Source organism: Phodopus roborovskii, unplaced genomic scaffold, assembly GCF_943737965.1.
Source record: "Phodopus roborovskii unplaced genomic scaffold, PHOROB, whole genome shotgun sequence".
Classification (NCBI taxonomy): domain Eukaryota; kingdom Metazoa; phylum Chordata; class Mammalia; order Rodentia; family Cricetidae; genus Phodopus; species Phodopus roborovskii.
The window spans coordinates 42,847,510-42,871,669 of NW_026126407.1; the positions used below are offsets into that span (position 1 = coordinate 42,847,510).

Sequence of the window (24,160 nt, forward strand, 5' to 3'; positions counted from 1 at the left end):
TACACCATGTGTGTGCTTGCCCGCAGAGGCCATAATTGGCCATCAGATTCCCTGTAGCTGGAGTTACAGGTAGTTGTGAGCCTCAGGTGGATGTGGGTGTGAGGAATCAAACTCAGGTCCTCTTGAGGAGCAGGACTTCCCTGCTCAGTCATCACTCCAGTCCTGGTGATAGGCAGCTTATTACTGATTCAGTTTCTTGTAATGTCCCTTGTCATCTCTGATTTTGCATCTCCTCTCTCTCTGAAGATTTGTCAATTTTGTTGATCTTTTAAAGATTCAACTCTGATCATGCTCAGCCTCCTGAAGGTCCTTGCTGGGCATGGTATGGTATGGGCTACGGGCTAGTCTGTACGGCCATGGCTCAAGTGGCTGGTGTGGTGTTGCAGTCATTCAAGTGAGTATGGTGGAGTGCTGGTGAGGCCTCGGGATGGCAAGGTGAGGCATCTGCTGCCCCTGGAGTGGGATACACTCTGGGGGCTTGCTCTAGAAGCTTGAGTTACAGCAGGATGAAGGGTCAGATTATGGGCTCCTTTTCGGAAGCAATACAGCCCTGTTAACTCTAGGCAGTTCCTCATCTGGGCTCAGAGCCAGAGAGGATGCAGGACGTTCTAGCAGCAAACATCACAGATGTCCAGCCCAGGTTTCTATGGTATGCCAAGAGCCTACTGCCTACCTTTGCCTGCAAAGAGAAACTCTCTTAGCTCCGAGTCAGTGCCAATCAAGGAGATGGGGTAGCATGAGGGTGCTCCCCTCTGTCTGCTGCCATCTTGGGGTTCTCCTCACTCCTTTGCTGTACTCATGCATTCTCCACTAGACAGTACAGTAAAAGTATTTATTGTTGGTATTCCTTGTTGGGCCATTTTGCTGGACACTCTAGGTGGCTTGTTAGCTGCTTCAAGGATATAACTCAAGAATCTTAATGATGAAACCTCATCCACCACAATATTACTTAGTGTTCACAGTACAACAGTATAGTTGATTGGGGTGGGAATTATGACCCAGAGAGAATTTTCTTTTCATGACAACAGTGTTGCTTCTGACTTTTAAAAGTCCTAACTTGGGGCCATAAAGATGGTTCAGCAGTTCAGAGTGCTTCCTGCTCTTCTAGAGGACCTGAGAATTCAAGTTCACTTCCCAGGACCCAGGCAGCTCACAACCCCCTGTAACTCCAGTTCCAGGGGATCTGATGCCCTCTTCTGTCATCCATAGGCAGTGCACTCACATGGCAAGCATACATTCTCTCTCTCTCTCTCTCTCTCTCTCTCTCTCTCTCTCTCTCTCTCTCTCTCTCTCTCTCACACACACACACACACACACACACACGACCCACGAGAAAATGATAAAAATAGATCTTAAAAAAAATCCTAACAGATTTTTCACAAAGTTAGGTCACACATTTCAGCTCCCCAACCCTTAGCATATTCCTAGGTACCACATACTCTGCATGCATATATTCTTCTGAGAAATCCTGCAAGGTAGCATGACAGTCAGCCAGTATTCATAATGATCCCATGACCTGCTACGTAGCAGCCTTCAGTGAATGCACCTTAGTGATGTAACTGATACAATGATCTGGAAATGGGCAGTGCAAGTTACTTCTCTGACTATGTCTATTAAGACTCCATGCATAACTTCCTCCTTGCTATGTGGTTTGCTCTGGGGAAAATGAGCTACTTTGACCCATGTTTCACTGATAGGCCCTCCATCCCACAAGAATCGTAGACTCACCTTGCTCACAGTGATTGCCACTGAAGCCAGGCTGACAGAGACAGTAAGGATCCCCTTGATCTGAGATGTGGCATTGCCCATGGTGGCACTTGAAGGCTGAGCAGGCACTGGCAGAGTCATTCTTGTGGTCACACAAGGCTCCTCCATAGCCCTCTGCACACTTGCACACGTATGTACTGCCTGTTGCCACACATTTCCCATGGCTGCAGCTGGGGGCAGGGAGCAGAGGAGACCAGAGTTAGTGTTGCCACTATCTTCCTCTGTCCTTCCAGCCAGAGGGCCAGAGCTGTGGGACATTGTGTTGGGTACAGCTCTCCTTCAGTCAGCATCCAAGTACCTCTTTTCATGTGAACCCCATGAAGCCAGAAGCCCATGTACCCTAGCTAAAATGCCAGCTCTGGCCAAGCAGATGCCAATCTACTTGCTCTTTCTTACAGAGACATCAGAGTTTTCATAGCCCAACAGACTTTAAGCTTTCTGTCAACACTAAATTATTTTTGTGTTTTTTTTTTTTTTTTAAACAGGGTCTCATTGTATAGACTGGGTTGGCCTCAAACTCACAGAGATCTGTCTGCTTATTTTTGTCTCCCAAGTGCTGGGATTAAAGGCATTCGACACCATATATGACAAAGATAATTTTAAATATTTTATTTAAAATTTTATTAATTGTGTGTGCACATGCAAACACCAGTACATATGTGGGTGTGTGGGTGCACATGTAGAGGCCAGGGGGCAACTTGCTACAGTAGGTTCTTTCCTTCTACCAGGTGGGTCCTGGGGATTGAACTCAGGTTGTTAGATTTAGCTGCAAGCTCCTCTACCCACTGAGCCATTTCACTGGTCTCTAAATATTTTAATTTTCCTTCAATTTAATGAACAAACACTATTAATACTATTACTACCTGTATAAGCCAAACAACCCTTGCTCTGAATGCCCCTAATCCAAAGCATTTTAAATGTCAGCATGGGTTCCAGGTGAAAAATCCTAGCCTGACCTCCAATGATGGCTGCTGATAAAACACAGATGCACTGAACAAATCATACAGAATTATCAGGCCATGTGTGAAATGTAAATGAACTTTATGTATAAGCTTGGTTCTCATGCCCCAAATATCTCAGAGGTATATGTACATAATACAAAAAGTGAAAAGATACCCCAAATGTGAACTATTTCTAGTATTAGGCATTTTGGACAAGAGACACTTAACTTGTATGTGCCTGGTACCTGTGGACACCAGAAGAGAGCACTGGATCCTCTGGAACTGGAGTTACAGATGGTTGTGAGTCACCATGTGGGTGCTGGGGGCTGAACCCAGGTCCTCTGCAAGAGCAGCAAGTGCTCTTAAAATTAAAAAAGATTTATGTATTTTTACATATGTGGGTATTTTGCCTGCATGCATCATGAGTGTGTCTAGTGTTCACAAAGGCCAGAATATGGTGTCTGATCCCCTGGAACTGGAGTTCAGATGGTTGTGAGCTGTTATGTGAGTTCTGGAAATTGAACCTGGGTCCCTTGGAAGAATAGCCAATTCTTTTAACCACAGAGTCATCTCTCTAGCGCCTAGCTCTTTCTTTTTAAAATATTTATTTCTCTGTGTGTGCACATGCCACAGCATGGTTGTGGAGGTCAGGGGACAACTTGTGGGGAGTTGGTTCTTGCCTTCTATCGTGTGGGTCCTGGGGACTGAGCACAGGTCATCAGGCTGGGAGGTGAGAGCCTTTACCAGTTAAGCCACCTCTCCAGCTCACAAAGCCTGCATTTTCAATCATGATAAATCACGGAGCCTACTGATGACATTCAAGTTAGGCTTCATGCTAATTCCAGGGCCAGGCACATACATCAAGAGTAACGGGAAGTTTAGGCCTCTACAACACTCCTTCCTTCCTGATCAAGACTATTATTCCCTGACTTGTTCAGCTAGCCAAATTACCACTCTTGAGTCTAGTATTATATTTTGCCAACTGCAGTTTCTAGGAACACTGGCTCTCTTGCATTGAATACCAGGCCCTGCACATACTAGGCCCCTGATAAACACATGTTGAATGAATCATGAATGACTGAACCATTACGGGTGATTCAGATGTGCACCATTATGCAGACACAGGAACTGGAATTCTTCCGTCTTCTATTTGCTGTCCTGTGTTTGGGGCTCTGTTTCCCTTAAGAGAGGCTTTTCTGATCACACAGGGGCAGCGCAGAGTCTGGCAGTGGCTTTCACAGATCCTAAGGGCTGCCTGGTGGAGACAGATCTTTTGAGAAAGCCCCCCTCATGCTAATGCTTACAAGCCAGGCCTGCTGCTTGGATGCAGGAGTCTCACTTCTAGGCATTTTAAGCAGTTGTGCTATCACAGTAGGACCACAATTCCCCCAGCACCCATCAGTATCTATTCCTTAAATGTGGGCAGGGCAAGTTTTAAGCTGAGAGTCTAGTGCTCTTAGGACACTCACCTGTGACCAAGGCAGGGGTCACGAACTTCCTGATCACACAGAGGACCGGTCCATCCTGGGTGGCACTCACACACTACACTGTCCTTCTCCACAGAGCGACAGAGGCCATGCCGACACACAGTGCAGGACTTGCAGCCGGGAGAGACCCCCAGGGACTGAGGTGGGAGGGCCTTGAAATCCTGCAATTCATTGTTGATGCGCACTTCATGGATACAGCCGTGGAAGCCGCCCAGTGGCCTGTCTGCACCCTGTCGTAAGGCCGAGAGGCCTGTGGAGGTGGGTATACCTGTAGGAGGAAGCCAGGACAGCATGAAGACATGCTCTTGCCACACCCTCACTCCCTTAGCCTTCAAAGTGAAAACACACACAGCACATGTTCATAGTTACCGTTCAGAGCTCTGGGCCTCTGCTGTTCAAAGGGAGCTAACAGGTCAGAGACCAGGCCTTATACTCACAGGGGTGAGTCCTTGCTCTGGTGGTATTAAGACTCAACTTATCACCAGTATTTAATCTCAGGGAAAAAATATTCCACAGAAGTTGTATTTTGAACTTTCAAAGGAGAAATGAGAGGACCTGTCATCTAAGGCCTCACAGCCCCATTGGCTTAACCAAGGCCACCTCTTAGGTATGGCAGTGTGGTCTAATGTTCCTCCATCCAGGCCATACCTCAGGGGTTCAAGGTTACTAGGCTATTTGCTACCCTCTGTGCTATACTGATGCCTTTCGCAGACTACTGGTAAAGGCCTGACTTTGTTTTCTGCGATGTCTGGTCTGTGTTTCCTCTCTGCTCTTACTGTTGGGCCAATGGCTTAACTGTTGTAAATGCTTTGTGTACACACAGCCCGGGGTTGGATCCCCAGCACTACATATACCAGGCATGGTGGCACTCAGTAGTAATTCCAGCCCTCAGGAGGTAGAGATGGGAGTATCAGAAGTTCAAGGTTATCCTCAGCTATAGATGAAGTTTGAGGCTAGCCTGAGCTACATGAGGCCCTGCCTCAAATAAACAAGTAAACAAACAAACAAACAAATATAGCTTCTACCCTCCTCCTTCCATGCTAATTCCTATTGGCCCCATGTGGGCTGGAAAACATGCCCAGTTTTGTTGTGCCTACGTCAGAGCAGGTGCAGGGGAGGGGAGCAACACTCTTCCTTGTGGAGAATCTGTCCTGAGATGGGTCTGGACCAGGACTACGCTATGTCCCCTGCATCTGGATGGCCTGCTTAAAGTGCAAGTTCCTGGGTCCATGCCAACCCTTGGCAGGGGACACGTGGGCAGACGCTTTAGGAATCTGCATTGAACAAGCTGCTTCTGTGTCTGTGTGAACACATGTGTCTCGGGGTACAAACCAGGGTGTTGCTCACTCCCACTAGGGTAGCACTGTACCTCTGAGTCCCAGTCTGAACCCCCTCCCCTGCTCCCATATTAGTTTTTCTTTCCTGCATATAATTCGTCAAGACCCACCAGCCCAGGGGCTTCATTTCTGGTCTAGGCAGCTTGTGGTGGTTTGCTAATTCGGCCTTTGTACAACCTTGGCCTGGTGTGGTGCTTCTTGTCATGTCCAGAGGGGTGCTTCCCTGAAGCTTGCAGATTGCAGCAGAGTCTGGACACCCTTCCATCTGATCCTCCTAACCCCTCCTCCCCGCCCTGCACACCTGTCATCCCCACAGAGGCTCACTCGTTCTCCTTGACAGGCATCTGTTCAGAATCTGTTCCCTATGGCTGGGCTAGTGCCTGGCCATTCTTTCAGCAGCCAGTTTTGTTATCACTTCCTCCAGGAAGTCTCCCTTGACTTTGGCAGTAGGTGCCAAGGGGACATCAAGGAGACCCTGGTCTGGGTGTCCGTGCAGAAACAGAAAACCAGAAAGGTGCAAAGGGTGGGGCCGTGTGGTGATGGGTGGAGGGTGTTACCTCCAAGATAGAGGGGGCTGTTGGTGCCCACTGCTGGCTGCTTCTGGAGTTTCCCCAGGCTCTTGGGGGCGCCTTTGTCCACCACCAGGTTCAAGGTCTGGTTTAGCATCACCAGCTCCACACTGTGAAACTGACCATCGTTCACCGTCTCCACACTGGACAGGAGAGAAAGGGAGTCAGAGGTGAAGCACCTTCCAGGGCCAGGCATGGGCTGCAGTCTGGATTCGCACTGCTTGCAATCTGCTTTAGTTTCCATTTGGAAACAACTGTGAATTGCAAAACTAAAAACAGAAAATAGCATTCTGCCCAGGTTCCTCAATGACTTCCATGCGGCCCTCACCTCCATGCTTTTTCTGAGCCATGTAAGGGTAAGCTATGCATGTCATGACCCTTGAGCGCTGGATCCCTCAGGCGTGTCTCCTGAGGATGGGGCTGTTTTCTCACATAAGCACTGTCCTGTGTGAACAGTTAACGTCCATGCTGACTCTTTCTATGCTCAGACGAGCAGTGGCCCCAGGGACGGCTCTTGCAGCAGGTTTCTGATCCCACCACCGAGCCAGCCCAGTGGCACTGCAGTTGCTGCTCAGTGGCCCTGGTCCTTTCACAGAGTGGGCGAGCTATGCCTCGATCATCGCCTCAGGTTGGCTCTGCCCACACACGTGCTCATTGAAAATGCAGTCGCTTCAAATGCCCCATTTCCTCCATCAACCTCACTGAGCAGTTAGCTCTGCTCTAGGAAATGGCTGGAAGGTTTTAGTGTGGTGTGATTTTTGTTTTCCTAGCACATGTGAAACAAAGTCTCTCTAGGTAAAAAGTTCAGTAGTTTTTCTTTGCTCCACCCAAATCCGTCATACCGCCACCAGTTCTGAGCACGCCACATCTGTCTCATAATTATGCCACACAAGTCTATTCTCATCCCAGAACTACAGACTTGAAAGCTGTTTAATTCCCTCCCCCAGCTGATATGTGATAGAGCAGGGACTTACGATGGGCTGTGTATAGTGCTAAATCACTCACCTATATTATTCGACAATTCTATGAAGTAGGTACCAGATAACCCACTTTTCAGGTAAAGCCACTGAGCCCCAGAGAGACTAAGTGACTTGTTTGAGGTCATCCAGCTAATACATGCCAGAGAAAAGGTTTATAGGCAAAAAACTTTTGATTTCAAAGTTCTATTCCTTCCTAATGCTGTGACCCTTCAATATAGTCCCTCATGTTGTGTCGACCCTAACCAGAAAATTATTTCATTGCTACTTCATAACTGTAAGTTTTGCTACTGTTACGAGTTGTGAATATCTAATATTCAGGATGGTCTTAGGTGACCCCTGTGAAGGGGTCATTCAGCTCCCAAAAGGGGTTATGATCCACAGGTTGAGAACATCTTTCCTAGAACTACAGTTACAGGTGGTTGTGAGCTGTACGATGTGGGTTCTGGGAACCAAATCTGTGTCTTCTGCTCGAGCAGCAAATATTTTTGCCCCTCTCTTTTGCTTTTAGTAGTGGCAGCAGGCTATGGGGTAGGACAGAAGCTGAAAACCTTCATTTACCCTTAACAAGCCAGCGGGAAGGAGGCATATCTTTCTTCCTTTGGAAACAGGAGTCTTACAGCCTAGTGCCTCAATTGGAAATAATAGAGTTAGGGCTTAAATTCATGTCTCCCAGCTGTGGGACTCTGAGCCACTGCATGGAAAAAATTATCAGGAGGTCATTTCTTGTGGATGCCAAGAGTGACCAATAGGTGGCGGCAGAGCCCTGCAGGAACAAAGCAGTCTGGGCCTAGAGGCCCCACTCTAGCAACTGACTCCTGTATGCCAATACCACAGCCTGCAGCCACCACAGGAGAGAGGGTTTAACGGAAATCTGACCCATGTCTAAGCCAAAGCTCTTTCCATCCTGGGCATCCTCTAAGCAATCAGGCTTTCCATCCCTCAAACAGGAGTGATGATGTTCACTGGTTCGTGTGCTGAGGACCAAATGGGACAAAGCCCTTGGCAGTGAATGGGCTAATGGTAACACAAACTGCCAGGGTATTCACTCTGCCTGGTGGAGCTGACTTGTGCATGGAGTTCTGAATGGCAAGCCTTAAAAAAAACAAAACAAAACAAAACAAAACAAAAACAAAACCCAAGACATGTCCCCCTAACCCTGACTATCCAGTTTCTCTTGATGATCTATAGCTCCTACCTTACAACAGTGCCCACAGGAGTGCCCCTTCCCTCAGGCTCCTGGCCCTGTGGGCAGAGGAGACTATGGCTAGTTTCTATATTAAAGGCCTGGCTATTCTGGGGCAGTAAAGCCCCAGGTGGGCTTGCTGTGTGTCTGCCCTGTGGCCTACAGTAGAATCTTGACATGCTCATTCACTTCTCATGACTGCTAAAGACCTAAGCAGCATCAGGGATGGGCAGAAGGGAGGCCCTGGAATCCACCTGATCTAGGAGAGTGAAGTCTGCAGGGGCCCTGGCAGCTCACCTTTCTTTGAGGTTTGTTCATGGGGACCTAAGGGGACAGAAATTTGTAGGCTGCCAACTCCTCTGATAAGCCAGCTTTGGTTTGGCTTCTTGGCTTTCATTCAAGGCTGACCTAGCCTCCAGGTGGCAAGCTACTGCAGTGACTCTGAGGAATGGCCTCCTGCCCCCTCAGCTCCTGTCAGCTCACAGAGTACCAGTCATGAATTACAGCCTCTGCCAGCATGGCATTCAGAGGGCATTAAATACCCCTTAGTGTTAAATTAGGCTCCTTCCCCTGGGAGCCCTCCCTTATCTTCCAGGCAGAAACATTACTCCTTCTTCAGAAGTGTCCCCACAACAGGCTGGGGAGCTTCCGGAAGGGTTGCTAGACTCTGTCTGGGTAGCCACTGCCTGTCAACATATGTGTCTTCTTCTCTTCGTGGGATGTTTAATCTCGTGTCCTCTACACTTGGCCCACGTGCCTGATAGGTGTTTACCAAGTCAGTGAATGAGAGAGAACACGACAGGTTGAGCATTCCTATTTCTGGAAATCAAAATGCAAAAGGCTCTGAAAATATGAAAAAATTTGAGCACTAACATGATGTCACAAGTGGAAAATTCCACACATGACCTCATGTGATGGGTGGCAATCAAAATAGGTATTAAAAAGAATGATGTAGATGATGTACATATAAAATACATTAACTGCCCCATAAAGTCACTTTTTTAAGTGGGGTTTCTGGAGCTGGGGGCCCCTTATGATCATGGGTGGAAAGGCTGTGACATTCTGCCCCCAGGATTGGCACGAGTATCCAAGTCATCTGCTTGGATGCCCATTGTTTGGCTTTTTCCAAGGGCACACCATGTCCCTAGTGGACTTAGTAAACTCCTACAACTCCCTGATGGCAGCTTTAGGAGGGAGCAATGGTTTCCAGAAGCAACTGGGCTCTGCAGAGTGAGGGGGAGCAAAGGCCCCTCACTCTGCAGAGCCCAGTTGCTTCTGGAAGCTTCTGTCCACATCATGTCTCATTTGCCAAGTACTGTTTTACACTCACCAGTACCCTAGGAAATACCCATCAGTGCCATAGGAAAGCAGCCACATAAGTAGAGGAGAGGAAGACCACCTCTTTGCCCTCTAAATGACACCAAGTGCTTTCTTTCCAGGATTTGGGATGGCCACTGGCCCTGTTTCCCTACTCTCTGTCCTTCCCACTTGGTCCAAGGTCACCAGTTTCAGAAACAAAGATGTTAGGAGACAGTGTCTGCTGTGCCCTACTGTTCAAGGCTGGTCTTGTCTGTCTTTATCCTCCACTGTGAGCCTTCGGCTCTGGCTGGTGTCCTTGCTACTATCTCTTGTTGTTGTTGCTGTCCCAACCCAGTCCCCCTAATTGTCCTCTCTGCACGACCCAACGCAAATAGCCCCTTCTCTAGGGACTTTTCACACATTCACCTCTGCTTCTGAAATTTATACATCAAGCTGGATGTGGCGCACACCTTTAATCCCGGTGCTCTGGAGGCAGAGGCAGGCGGGTCTCTGGGAGTTTGAGGCTAGCCTGGTCTACACAGTGAGTTTCAGGCCAGATGGGAGTCACCAGAAAGATTCCTTAAACACAGATTTGCTGTTTTCCCCCTGGCAGTGTCAGAATCATTACTTCTGGGGTAAGGACAGAAGGTGTATATTTCTGTGTTTTTACCTTGTTACTAGGTGTTGCCACCTCAGGATCACACTCTGCTCTGAGAATCACTGTTTCATCCTCCATTGTTCTTATTCTTCTATCTCCCACTCCACCGTGCCTGTGTGTGTGTGTGTGTGTGTGTGTGTGTGTGTGTGTGTGCTATGAAGACAATGCAGGAGGAGCTGCATGTTGGGTAAACATCCTTCTACTGAGCTATGTCCTCCAGCCTAAACTGCTGTTTGTTTATTTAGGTTTTTGAGGCAGGGTAGCCCTTGCTGCCCTGGAACTTACCATGTAGACCAGGCTGGCCCTGGACTCAGAAATCCTTGGCCTCTGGAGCCCTGGGATTAAAAGCTCATACCACTGGCTTTATCCAAGGGTTTCAAACTGGGTGAGCTAGAGGAGAACAAGAAACCTGAGCCTCTTAGCTCTGCAGGGCAGTTCTACCTCTGTAGAGTCCTAAGCTCAATACAAAGTTTCAGATGAAGAAAAGATTTAGTTAAAGGGGAAAGTTCTTAAGTCTCCCAGGGAAGCGTGGCCTCTTCTGTGTACATTTTTCTTGAGTTTGGCTCCTTCTGCTGCTGGTTTTACGTGACTCAAGCATAACACAGACAGGCACTGGAAGCTCTAGTGGCTATTAAAAATATCACAAACTATAACTAACTTTCAATTTTAATCATTATTTGGTAGAGGGTTGAGTGCCCATTAGCTGAAGTGATCAGGGTCAAAAGTAGTTTTTCCCGGTTTGGGCTATTTGTATACAGTTTAGGGACTGACTGTCCCTCACCTAAAATGCTCTAAGAACTGAAGACAGTTGAGTATCATAGAGTTTCTCATTCTGGAGAATTATTTCAGATGAAGGATGCTCACTCTGTCCTTCACTAGAGGGCAGAAAACATCAGAGTGAATGGGTGTGTCTGCATGAGACATCACTAGGCAGGCCGAGTGTGGCAAGGTGGCACATGGCGGAACTGTTATACAGCAGCCATGTAGAAAGTGGGTGGGTGAAGTCTGCAGCTAAGGGATACCCCAAAGGTTGTGCGTTGAAGTCTTGGTCCAGAGTCTGTAGTACTCCTGGGAGGTGGTGGAATCTTCAAGAAGTAGGGTTTATGTAGGAAGTTCTCTGCTCACTGAGGGGCATAGCCTGAAGGGAATGATGGGACTCTGGCTCCCTCATCTCTCTTGGCTTTTCAGCTGCCACGAGGTAGCAGCTTGCTCTAATACCTGCTTCCCACCAAGATGAGTGTCAAAGAAGTAAAGCCAAATGACCACAGACTGGAATCTCTAAAACTGTGAGCCAAGAGAAACCTTCTCTCTTTATTTTACTTTATTTATTTTTGGTTTTTCGAGACAGGGTTTCTCTGATTTGCTTTGGAGCCTGTCCTGGAACTCGCTCTGTAGACCAGGCTGGCCTCTGCCTCCCGAGTGCTGGGATTAAAGGTGTACGCCACCAATGCCCAGGAACCTTCCCTCTTTATAAGTTAGTCTTCTCTGGTATTTCGTTACAGCAAGCTGCCCAATCTACAGGGCGACTGTTAAAAAGACTCCAAGTTTAGAAAACACTGTCTTTCAGAACAATTTGAAAGTCACTTAAGTACAGTCCTGTTCCCTGGGTGCTCTTGAATTTCCCCTTCTTGAATTGCATGCTAATCGCCCTGCTTTCTTTCTTAAACTAATAAAAGATTAGGATGACATTTTGAAAAGGGCACCTCATTAAGCAGCCTCATCTCCATTGGAGCACCTGGCCCCATGCACAGTAGCCAGCTGGCCATTTATCTTATGGTAATGAGGTGTCATCTCTGCACATGGGCCTGCCTTCCCTTCCTGCTTCTGCCTCCAACAGCATCTTTCTCCCTCCCACCTGCCACTCTTTGAGAAGTGTGTCTGTGTGGGACAGGAGGCCTCAGAGTCACCTGGTGTCTCCTCTGGAGGAACATGTTCTGTGGCTGGGAGGGGTATCTTTACCTGTACACCGTGGTCGGAGGGGAGCTCAGGCTATCATACACCAGCCTCACATGGCCCTGGTACAGCTCCAGTGCCAAGGGGTCATTGTCTCCCTTGTAAAGAAGGATGCCGTTGTCCTTGTCAGTGGCCACCTGGGGAGAGCAACCAGGGTGTGTGGGTTAAGACTTACCCAAGTTCCACCCTCTCCTGACCCACTCCCAGCACCCTCTTCATGAGGCTGTCTCAGTCACAACCTAGACCAGATTGGAATTCAAATCCATATCTTTTCCCCCATCTGGCCTGTCTATTCCACAAGGCAAGACTTAAGCTTATACTGCAAGTGCTAGCTGAGCAAACTGCTTCAACAAATACACATTGAGCATGTACTGTGTGCCATGACATCAAGGTCACTGACCACTCAAAGATGCCCGAGTCCCTTATCTACGAGTATCTGCAATGAATCCATGCACTCCTCCCATGCGATTTCCACCTTCTCCAGATGAATGACAATAACCTGACATGGGGAAAAAGCTATGGTAATAGGTGTAATGCATGTGCAGTGGTTACCATCATGCCCAACCTTTTGAGATTGTGATATAACCCTGTCGTCTACAAATTCATGCTGGAGAATTATGCAATAGACTTGTTTTTTATTTTTAAATTCACAAATAAAAACATCTCATAATGTTTTATATTTTTTGATTCTGTCTGGCTCCTATTCATAGCTATCCTTGGCTACACATGGTCTGAGGGCCACAGGCTGGACATACGTGGCAGGGGCTAAGTGTGCCCACACATGTTCAAGATTGTGGCAATGTTTTTAAAAAAATGATTTTGATCTGTGGTGAGTTGAGTGTGCAGCCATGGGAAATTGTGCACAGCAGGAGGCCCCAACTCTATAATCTGTCTCTCCTACTTGTATACAGTGTGATCCAACAATGTACCTGCCCACTTCGAAGCCCGTCTCTCTGCAGGAAACACATAAAAGGGGCTAAAGACCAGAGCTTAACTCAGTGTATCCTATGAAGCAAAAAATGGCTTTGGAGCCATCTGGGGAAGTTAACACCACCACTGTCTGGACCTCACCCTGAGCAAGGTAGCATGAGCCTTTGTGGGCAAACAGAAGTTTGAAAGCTCAAATGAGGCTGGAAGCCAGGCTTCAGGCAAAGCTGCCCTGCTAGCCTGCTGGTTGCTGGGTGAGTCTCTACAGGGCTGGACGAGTAGCAGGTATATCTCTGATAGTGCATTTGGATGTCAGGAGAACTGGAGGCTGTTCGGGTGGGGAGGAGTAGGGGCGGGAGCAGGATGTCAATGGTATAATCCTGCCCACGGGTCAGGCTCTGCAGGGAGAGTATCTTCTGTGTATCCTTCAGCTCCATGGTCTGGAGCAGAGCAGAGCCTGCTGTGTCTAGGTGCTCAAGAGATCCTTGCTGAATGAGTTTCTCTCCAGATTAAACCCTGGCTAAGTCTGCAGAGTTCATGCTCAGCAGCACCCAGTAGTGCCTGGGCTACTAATTGGCCTGCACTGTCCAGTTGCATCCCTGAGGCTCAGGTGCTGAAAACAACGTGGTTCATACTGAACTCGTTTCCATCCCCTAAGTTTTGCACAAACAAACGGTGTTTTGTTTGCCTGTGCCTCTAGGTCTTTGCAAATGCAGATCTCTCAGCTGACTCATCCCCAGCCTTTGTTCTTTCCCTGGTCACCTCAGTTTATACTTCTCCCCAGAATTTAGGCAAAAGTGCTACATAAGCTTCGATCCTGTCTCTGAAGACAGCCTTCCCTGATTCCTCCTCACAGCACAGGAGCATGTGCTCCGTGTTCTCTTAGCATCCACCCTCTCTTGTCATCTACTGTTTCCCTGTCGTCCTGGATGCTTTGTCCACCATACCACCCAGTCCCCATTGTCCAGCATAGGAGAGTAGCAGGCTTGAGTTTTAAAGAATGAATGAGTGAGACTGCAGGGAGCTGGCAGGGCTCACCAGGAGGTCTCTTCTGGACTGCTCTGGGCTGGCCCAGTCCCTGTAAAGCTGAATACTGTCTTTGATGTTCTGGGAGAAGAGATAGGCTTGCTAATGATCTGGGAAACTCCAGCTGAACTCTGAGGGGTGCCGCACTAGTTCTTCCAAGAATGGTACCTGGGAGGGGAAAAGCATACCTGCAGGGAGATGTTGGCCTGGGGCCGGACCTTGGCAGAGGCCAGTTCCACATAGGAGTCCTTGCCTACGAAGTTCACAGTGATGAGTTTCTCACACCTGGGCCCAGCAAAACCTGGGGGGCAGCGGCAAGTGGGCTCCTGCTGTACCACAATGCATTGTGCCCCATTCTGGCACTCATACTGGTCGCAAGGGCTGGTCTGTAGCAGAACCATGGGTGGGGGATGCTCACAGAAGAGCCCACTGGGAGGATGACATGGGAGAGAGGAGACAACCATAGTTATTAATTAAGAGGAGAGCTATAGTGGGAAGTTCCATTCTTGCCTCTATCTGGAGCAGGTCCTTTAGGCTTCAGTCTCTCTCTTTTTTAAAAATCTGAGTCAGTGGATGCAAAATAACCCAGCTCAGTGGATAAAGGTGCTTTCTGCCAAGCCCAATGACCTGAGTTTGATTCTTGGGACCCATGGTAGGAGAGAGAACTTACTGACTCTCAGACTGTCTTTTGATATCTACAAGTTTGTGTGTGTGCGCGTGCGCACCGTACACAATAAATAAATGTAAATTAAGAATAACTGAATCAGATTAGGATGCAGATTTCAGAGTCATCAGAATGAACTGGGGTGAGTGTATGGAGAACACGGACTGCATGAATTAACACAGTATGACAAAACCAGCCAGCAGGGAAATTCTGCTTTATAAACAAAAGTGTTCTGACACCTGCAAGAACATGAATAGGCCTTGAGATCACTGTGTTAAGAGAAAGGAGCCAGCCGTGAAGGTCAGCACCATCTGACTATTCAAATAGTCGGGTTCATAAAGACAAAATGCAGAGTGAAATTGTCAGTGTTACAGGGAGTGAATGGGGAGTTAGTTGTTTGTAGTATTGGGGTTGGAATTTTGCAAGGTGTGAAGAGAATTGGAGATAGAGACACTGTAGCTGAGCTAGTGTGAATATTGTATTAGAAAAGGATTTATTTAAACAAGTTAATTGTGAATTATATGTGTGTGTCTGTGTGTGCATATGTGCACATGAGTCCCTGTACCCACAGAGGCCAGAGGAGTGGATCCTTCCAGAGCTGGAGATATAGGTGGCTCTGAACTGCCTCATGTGGGTGCTGGGAAGAGCTCATAGCTCCCTCTTGGCTCACTATCTTGGAGGCTATGTCAAAGTTCATTTGCATATTCATTCTATCCAATCTGATTTCAGTCTGAGTGCCCTTTAAGTACAGTCCATGCTCCTGTAGTTTCCTGCAACCCCATGCCTAACCCTTCCAGTCCAGGATGAGGAGGACCTGGAGCCCAGGCTGCTTTTTCAACATACCTCACAGACATCTAACCAACTGACCAGTGCCTCTTACATGACATTTCTTTTAGCACCCATTCCAGAGATGGGCCTCAAATTCTCTACTGAATCCCTTCCATGTTTTTTTTTTTTTAATTGTCTTTTATTATTTGGTGCTAGGGACTGGACCTGGGCTCATATGCACTATACGCATTGAGTTACACCCTCAGCCCTCAGGGCTTCTGCCATTAGAATGCTACAGATGTTTTTGGTTTCCAGCCACCCCACAAGCTAAGCTTCAAGATGGTAGCACCTTCCATTAGGTAGAACCCCGCGTGTGTGACAATGTGAGCTTGGACTCAAGTCCAACTTCTGCAGGGAGGCCAGCATCCCTGCCCCCTCCTGCCATCTAGTCCAGGCTACCTTCCTTCTGAGGTGCTCCTCTGTCATACCTGAAACCCTGGGGGCAGATGCAGGTGTAGCCATTGACTGCGTCCACACACTGGGCTCCGTGGCGGCACTTGTGAACAGCACAGTCATCATTGTCTGTCTCGCACAGCTTCCCACTGTAACCTGGGATGCATTCACACCTGGAACATAGGCAGAGAGCAACTGGCTCAGGGCCTGCCAGCTTGCCGGCAGGTGCTCTTGAGCCTCCCCTTGCCAAACCTTTCTCTCCACCTACTCTAGTTCCTGAAGGGCTCACCAGGCCTGCCTCTGCTACTGGGCTCCATTCATGGTGCACGGCCTTTGCTCTCAGGGTCGAGGTCTGTGTGTTGCATGTAGGGGACAAGTTTTGTTTTCAGAACCAGGCTAGGAGCACAAGAGGCATCACAGAGCTTTTGGGGGACAGATCTGGTTCCTTCCACTTTCCTGTCAGACACACGGCTAAGCTCCTTCAAGGGGTATCTCAATAGTTCCTCAGGGACCTGCAGGGGAGGCCCTATCCAAAGCAGTATTCAGAAAGCACCCAAGCCACCTTCCCAAAGCCTCATTGAGTGACAGCTACACTGACTGTGTCAGATACTACTCTAGGCATATTGGCCACTCATGGCCTCTCTAGCTTGTTATGTTTTCTCAAAGCCACTGTTCAATAACCTCTACTACTCTGGAGTGCAGTGAACACTGTGTGAAGTCAGTGCGGTACAGACACGATGACCAAGGATGAAGGAAATGATGGCATTTCTACTACCCTTGCCTTTGTTTTATCAGGCAGCTCATAACCACCTGTCAATGTAGTTCCAGTAGGACCTGACACCCTCTTCTGGCATCTGCAGGAATTTGCATATACCTACATATACATATACACATAAAACAAACAAACAAACAACAACAACAAAAAACCAAACAAATGGGGTGGGGGGCAGATTTAGAGAGAAGGCTCATTGGTTGAGAGTACTTCTTGCTTTTGCAGAGGATCCAGGTTTGGTTCCTGGTACCCAAGGGGCAGATCACACAGTCTACACCTCTACTTTTAGGGTGCTTGATGCCCCTTCTGGACTTTTTAGGCAACAGGCACTCTGTGTGTGTGTGTGTGTGTGTGTGTGTGTGTGTGTATTTACATACATAAAATAAAAATATTAAACAAAAACTTTAAGAAATTTTTAGCTGGGCATTTAGTGGCACATGCTTTTTGTCCCAGCACTGGGGAGGCAGAGGCAGGTGGATCTCTGTGAGTTTGAGGCCAGCCTGGTCTACAGAGCAAGTTCTATGACAGGCTCCAAAACAATACAGAGAAACCCTGTCTAGAAGGAAAAAAAAAAAAAAAAAAACCAAAAATAACAACAAAAAACAAAAAACCCCAAACCAAAACCAAACAAACAAACAAACAAAAAATTTCTGCCACCAAAACTGGTTTAGCCAGAAACAAACTAGGAATTTGAGGCATTGGGGACATGCTCCAACACTTTAGTTGCTGGTAAAACTGGGCCTGGAGGAGGCTTGGAAAAGGGTGGGAAGGCCAATATGAACAAGGCACAATGATGTACATGAATCAGAGTGTTAAAGCCCATTATTTTGTAAAGTAGCTAAAAAAAAAAAAAAAAAAAAACCAAACCCAAACCCAAACCCAAATCCCAAACCAAACCCCAGCTTTGGCAGGCATTTGAGTTTCATTACTTGGATCCAAAAGAGCCCCGGAGAGCAGCTGAAACTAACCGACCCCCTCCAAGGCCCAAAAGCAGCTGTATAACATTTAACAGGATAGAAACCAACCTTTAAAACATGAAGTTCAAGGCGACTGATGAGTAGGGACAGAAGCCAATCCCACTTTTAAACTCAGTGCTAGAGGTCTGGAGGTGAGAGTATCTACAGACTTCTATGGGCATAACCTTCTCAGAAATTAACCAGCAAAGGAAACACCTAAGGATTTTGCCAGCACTGCACTGGGCAGTGGTGGCACACACCTTTAATCCCAGTACTCAGGAGGCAGAGGCTGGCAGATCTATGAGTTTGAGGCCAGCCTGGTTTACAGAGTGAGTTCTAGGACACTCATGGCTACACAGAGAAACTCTGTCTAGACACACACACACACACACACACACACTCATGGCTACACAGAGAAACTCTGTCTACACACACACACACACCTACACACACACACACACACACACACACACACACACACACAATGGAGGTTCTGACCCAGGAGCCCTGGGCAGGGCCTGGACACTGCATTCCTAACACATTTCCAGAGGTGCCAGTTTGAGGACCTCACTCCTCACAGAAGTGTCTACATAATACTTCAAAAGCAGCAGGCAGTGCCATTTCAACTCTTTGTTTTCAAACATTTTGCTGTATCTTCCATGTTGATGTTATTAAAGTCTGTGTTGGCGCTAGTGACCATGGGCCCAGGACACCTGGAGTATCTGGATTTAGCTGAGAAACCAGCCACATCTGTGTTGACTTGCAGCTCACTCCTCCTTTCTCTTAGTTCCCTGGCAGCTGGGTCTGTGTCATTGGGTCTGTGCTGTGAGGGCCCCAGTTTCTCCACTGGAAACAGGAAGTGTTCATGAGACCAGGTACTGCATAGAGTTTTTAGTGTACAGAGTCAATGAGATCTTTATAATTTTCACGGTCTTTGAGTAGATCTGCCTGACCTTGAGACCTCATTAAAGTGTTTCCAAAGATAAGCAAAGGCCATCCCGACTATGTCACCCTCTCTCATTAATGTCCCTCTAGGCTGCTGTGGGATACCTGGTGTTTGATGATGGGAGGGGAGGGGAGCACAATAATAAAATGCCTCATTGGGAGAACGGATTTAAATGCATTTTAATATAAAACTACCATTACTGCTGAGCAGTGGTGGCACATACCTTTAATCTGAGCACTGGGGAGGCAGAGGCAGGTGGATCTCTGTGAGTTCCAGGCCAGCCTGGTCTACAGAGCAAGTTCCAGGACAGGTTCCAAAGCAACAGAGAAACCCTGTCTGGAAAAACCAACCAACCAAACAACAACAAAAGTCCCTACCATTACTGAGCTGGCTTATATGGACTTTCTGACACACTGTCTCCTAGGTGACATGACATAAATAAGATGACTCAAGGAAAGCTTGGATGGTTCTTCTTTTCCTATAATGTCCCAGACTCAAGGGCCCTTGGTTATAGCAGAGGGTGAGGTTTTCAGAACAAACATCAGAGGATCCTGGATAACCTGGCAGCTCTAACTGTGTCCACAGCCATGCTTGCCCAGTTTCTAAGGCCCGCTGTGTACTTTCAAGGTCTGTGCCCTCTTAGTTGCTGTCTGTCCACTGAGGGCTAGTCACCACTCATTTCCCTTCCGGGCACACCCAAAGCCCTTTCCCTGGCAGTCTGGGCAGTCTGCTTTGGGTCCAAGCATGGATTCTGCATGTTTCTTATCTCCAGGTTTCATCTCGTAAAGTTTTGTTCACTTGCAGTAGACAGCCTGGTATTTAGTAAGCAGAAGCTTTCAATTGGATCCTGGATGGTGGGAGTCTGGGAGTTGCATTCATGTGACCCCACCTCCTGAAACTCCTTCCTAGCATATGTCAGAGGGGCATGAGCAGGCAGGTAGAGTAGATCAGGGCGGCTCACAGAGCAGCCGTGGCTTACCTCTTACAATTGCCCTGGAGATGAACAATAGGCCCAGGATGTCACAACAGAAGAGGATACTACAGATCTGGGGAGATGGCTGTGCAAGCCTGAGGACCCAGGTTTAGATCCTCCCAAACACACATAAAAGCCAGTCATGGCACTGAAAACTTCAGGCTTAGAAAGTGTCTCCCTTTCAACATTTCACACTATTCTGTAGTCTACACACATGCCATGTTGGTGAGTGTACCCACTCACATATGTGCACACACACACAGATAAAGAAAAAAAAAAGACAGTATATGGAAGATACACTCAGGATGCCTCATGCAGTCCCCTTCTGGCTCTGCTGCTGGAAATGGAGGATGCTTTGCCAGTGGCAGTGGCTGCTGACCCTAGTCAGAACTCTTGGTCCCATCACCTCCCTCCCACAGGTGCAATCTAGCAAACTTTCTGTGGCCATGGGGCAGCCCCCAGGCATACACACTGACTAGGTGACCAGACACCTTTCAGATGGTGGATCAACCTTGGATGGTTCCTTCTGTGGATGGCCCCTCCCTTTCAGCTATGGGAAGGAGAGACATGCTAAGAGAGGAGAAGGCAGGAGAGAATGAGAAGGCAAAGGGAGGGGGAGAAGATGAGGGAATGTATCCATCTCTTCATCTGTTTCTATCATCAGAAAGATCCAGAAAGGAAGAAACTATAAAAGATAAAGGCAACTTGTGGAAATATGACTGACCAGGCCTGGGTCAGGTGGAGACGCACATGAGTACAGAAGAGAGGGAAATGTGGTGACAGGCTGTGCAGGGGGAGGCAGACACTACCTGACTCAGCCTCAACCCCAGGCTGTTGGGCACCGAGTCCTCAGGGCTCTGTGCCAGGACACGAGGCCAGGCCTTACCTGAATCCTTTGTCCAGGGAGATACACTTGGCCTCATGTTGACAGAGGTTCATCTCTGGTACACAGTAGTCAATCACCTCGTCACACAGCTCCCCTGCAGATCATGGCGAAGAGAAATTAGGCATCTAGAAGGGTACTGGGGGTCACCAAGGCCACAAGGCTAGACTTTTCCCGCTCTAGGTCATAGGTCATGGATACCAGGAACCCTATATTCTTCTCTTGTATATCCTTTCTACTGGACTCCTGACTCAGTTTCCCTGGACACTCAATACTGTCTGGCTGATTTTCTTGACCTTTCTGGAGCTCTTGTAGCTGAAGCCACAGATTGGACCCTGAGCTTGGGATATGCCTATTCATATTGATTTTTTTCCCTATTCACCACCTATTTATTGACTGGAAGGCACTGTACCAGGTGCTCAGAATACAACAGTAAGCAGTCTTATCCTCTTCCATTGCTTAGTGAGAGTAATCTGCAAACATTCACAAACGGTTGTGATTGCCACCATGACAGTGAACTGTGGACATAAAGAGGGCGACTCATAGCCTTGCTCAGGAGGTCCAGGAAAATGGACCAGACAGACATGTTACAGCTGCTGCAGTCAAGAAAGTCAGTTGGGAATTTCAGAGAAGGGAATAAAGAAGCCTGCAGTTCTGATCTCTGGATATACTACTTTTGAAGTTCATGGTACTGCAAAAATGCCTAATGTGTCATAAGTACCCAGGGATGGTTACCATGGGTAAATCCGTTAAGCCTGAATCACCTGAAAATGTGTGATAGGAATGTAGTTACAGGATGAGGAGGCAGGGCTGTATCATGGAGCAGCAAATGGATTTAAAGCCAGGATTTTATCTTTTATTAAAATTTTTATTTGCTTTTATTTTTATGAGTATAGGTGTTTTGCCTGAATGTATGTCTGTGACCACATGCATGCCCGATACCTGTGGAGGCCAGTAGAGGGCATCAGATCCCACAGAATTGGAGTTAGAGATGGCTGTGAGCCCTGTGTGGGTGCTGGGACTCAATCCCAAGTCAAGTCCTCTGAAAGAGCAGCCAGTGCTTTTAACTGCTGAGCCTAGATTTTATTTTCATAAAGCCAAGCAGAAAGTGATCTTAGAGAGGAAAACTTCTAGCCTGGAAGCTGTTTTGAGAAGGCCAGGGGGTTGGGGTTAGGAGCAAATAGGGAGCGAAAAGGGACAAGAAGTATGAAGCCAGTGGCTGCATGAAACTGGTGGGGACAGGATGACCCCTGCCCTGTCATGTACCTCTCAACATTTGCTCAGGGAGAGGAACGGTGTTCTTGGGAGGCCTCCTGCTCTTCCCAGTTCCCCGCAGAGACGGGTGCATAGCCGAGTGTCTGGGTAGGATGTGTATGCTTTTTGAGACAGAGAAGCTGTAATGCTCCCCTCTCAGGTGCAAACTGCAATGCATCTGCAGTGGCCTGGTTACCTGCAGATATCAGGTGGGCTGCATGGAGCAAAAGGCACACCTCAGCTCCCTGTCTCCATACCCATCTGCATACTGGGAACTTTTTAAAAGTCCGTCTCTGCTACAGAGCCATTCGAGCCTCTCTACCCTTCGCTTAGTTTCTATTGTGATTCTATTTTGGCACTGAGCATAGACTTTTGGAACAAGGATTTAATGCTGCAGAGGGCTTCCTCCTGTCTTAGGTAGGAGAAGCCCTGAGCCGCACAATAAGGTAATGTTAGTGTTCTGAATATATTAAGTACCCAGTAATGGTTGCCAATGCCAACTCTTGGCTATCCCCATGTTCTCAGAAGATGGTGAGAGGTAGGGCATAGAGAGGTTTCCCTGAACATGCTCTAAAAGGCTTGTCTGCATCTAGGAAGCTTGGAGCTAACAGAATAGATGGTCTTTCCCATTGGCCTGGGCACAGGCCAGGAGTTCCAAAGTTGTTCTTGGGAATCCCTGGCTCTTGAGCTGAGGGTTTAACAGTAAAGTCCCCGAGAGACAAGGAGAGTTTCTGTACTTCTGCCTCTGCTTTGAGATACCACCTGAACATCCCCCTCCCATGGTGTTACTCAGAACACAACATGTCTAGGTAGTGGTGTTGCAGGGTGGGCTAAGAAGAAATCTCGGAGATCAAATACGGGAAGGGACACACACACCATCCCTTAAAGTAGGAATATGCATAACTCCACCATGCCAGTTTCAGTCACAGCTCCAAGAAGATGGCTATTCTTATTTGCAGTGTTTTTCAGGTTTTTATAATTATTACTGTTTTCTAAAACCATGGAGTTAATTCTATGGGTTCATTTTTCAAAGAATTTATGGGTGTGCAGTCTGGGATACACCACTTCCCGTTGACCTCACCACAAAGCAGGCTGCTTGCATCAATTGGTGACATTTTGCTTCTCAAGCAAAAGGAGTATTTAAATATCCTCATGGGGGTTTGTGGATGTAGGAAGCAGAGGTGTTGGCCTTTGGCGGGGGGATGGCTGGGAAGACATTCAGGAGGAATCCTTCCCATGGGAGCCTTCTGTACATCTGCCAGCCGGGTAAGCCCCAACTGTGAAAGCACCCCTCTGCACAGCCTCAAACGTGGGCTTCCCAAAGGAAGGCATGGCCGTAAGTGCTGCACAGGCAGGTGGAAGGGCCTCAGGAGCATGTTCCAAAGTGCGGAGAGAGGGAAAACGACAGAGAGGTCACTGGGAAGGCCTTTCTTCAGCCTCAATACAGAGAGGAAGTGGGGTCCCGTTTCCTTCCAGGAGATCACTAAGAAAACCTTATTCCCTAGACTTCCTCACCCCACTCCCCCGGCACGAGCGCATCCCTCTATATCCTTACCCGTGTAGTTAGGTGGGCACACGCATGCGTAGTTGTTGATCCCATCCACACACGTGGCATTGTTTTCACAGTCGTTGTCCTCACAGTCATCAGGGTTGATCTCACACCTTTGTCCCTCAAAACCCAGCGGGCAGGAACAGCTTTAGGGATGTATGCATAGAAAGAAGGGGGTTCCAGGGCCAGGGGACAGGGCAGGTTTTAGAGGAAGGCAGGAAGGGGAGGGGCAGAAAACACAATCATCAGCTCTCTTATGGCTGGAGGTGTAAGACAGCACAGTGGGCACGGACACCTTGGGGACCCCAGTAGGAAGGCACTTAGGAAGCTACAAGGTCATTCTATCTAGCTGCTCATTTCCCAGCAGGCTTCTGGCCCCCTACCTTGCTTTACTCCAGCAAGGCCTCTACACCTCCCTGCAGCTGGAAGAGGTTTCCTGGAGATGGCTTAAATCCCTGCAGCTGTGTTTGAATTCCCCTTTCTTTCCTTTGGCTCCTCTGTGGAGTAGATAAGAGGGGCAGAAAAGCACTTCCCAGAATGTTTCATTCTAAGGCAGACTTCCTATGTTGAAGGGTAAAGCAGGCATCTTGGTCAAGGTCACAGCTCTGCAACTAGGCCTCTTGGGGATGAATTCTGGTCTGGCACTTTCTAGATGTCTGACCTGGTGTATGATAAGATTGAGTGGAGGGGCGTACAGCAGAGAAATCACTCAGTTACTTAGTTCTAGACCAAAGCCATGGCAACCATCTCCCCTATTGCTATTTCCGCCATGTCCCACCACCCTAGCCTCTGAGGAGATGGAGTGGGAGGATTCC

At 47.9% G+C, this 24,160-nt stretch overlaps 1 protein-coding gene across 1 annotated transcript in view; it reads right to left on the reverse strand.

The window, feature by feature from the left end:
* Positions 1-24,160, reverse strand: part of Slit3 (slit guidance ligand 3) — a 561,683-nt gene that overhangs the window by 1,762 nt on the left and 535,761 nt on the right. Inside the window, exons 28-35 of the mRNA XM_051180959.1 lie at positions 23,352-23,491; positions 20,546-20,639; positions 16,048-16,185; positions 14,316-14,556; positions 12,181-12,311; positions 6,090-6,244; positions 4,178-4,463; positions 1,729-1,937 (exon numbers count right to left, since the gene is read on the reverse strand). Coding sequence (XP_051036916.1) covers positions 1,729-1,937; positions 4,178-4,463; positions 6,090-6,244; positions 12,181-12,311; positions 14,316-14,556; positions 16,048-16,185; positions 20,546-20,639; positions 23,352-23,491 — 1,394 coding nt within the window. The remainder of the gene's footprint in view (positions 1-1,728; positions 1,938-4,177; positions 4,464-6,089; positions 6,245-12,180; positions 12,312-14,315; positions 14,557-16,047; positions 16,186-20,545; positions 20,640-23,351; positions 23,492-24,160) is intronic.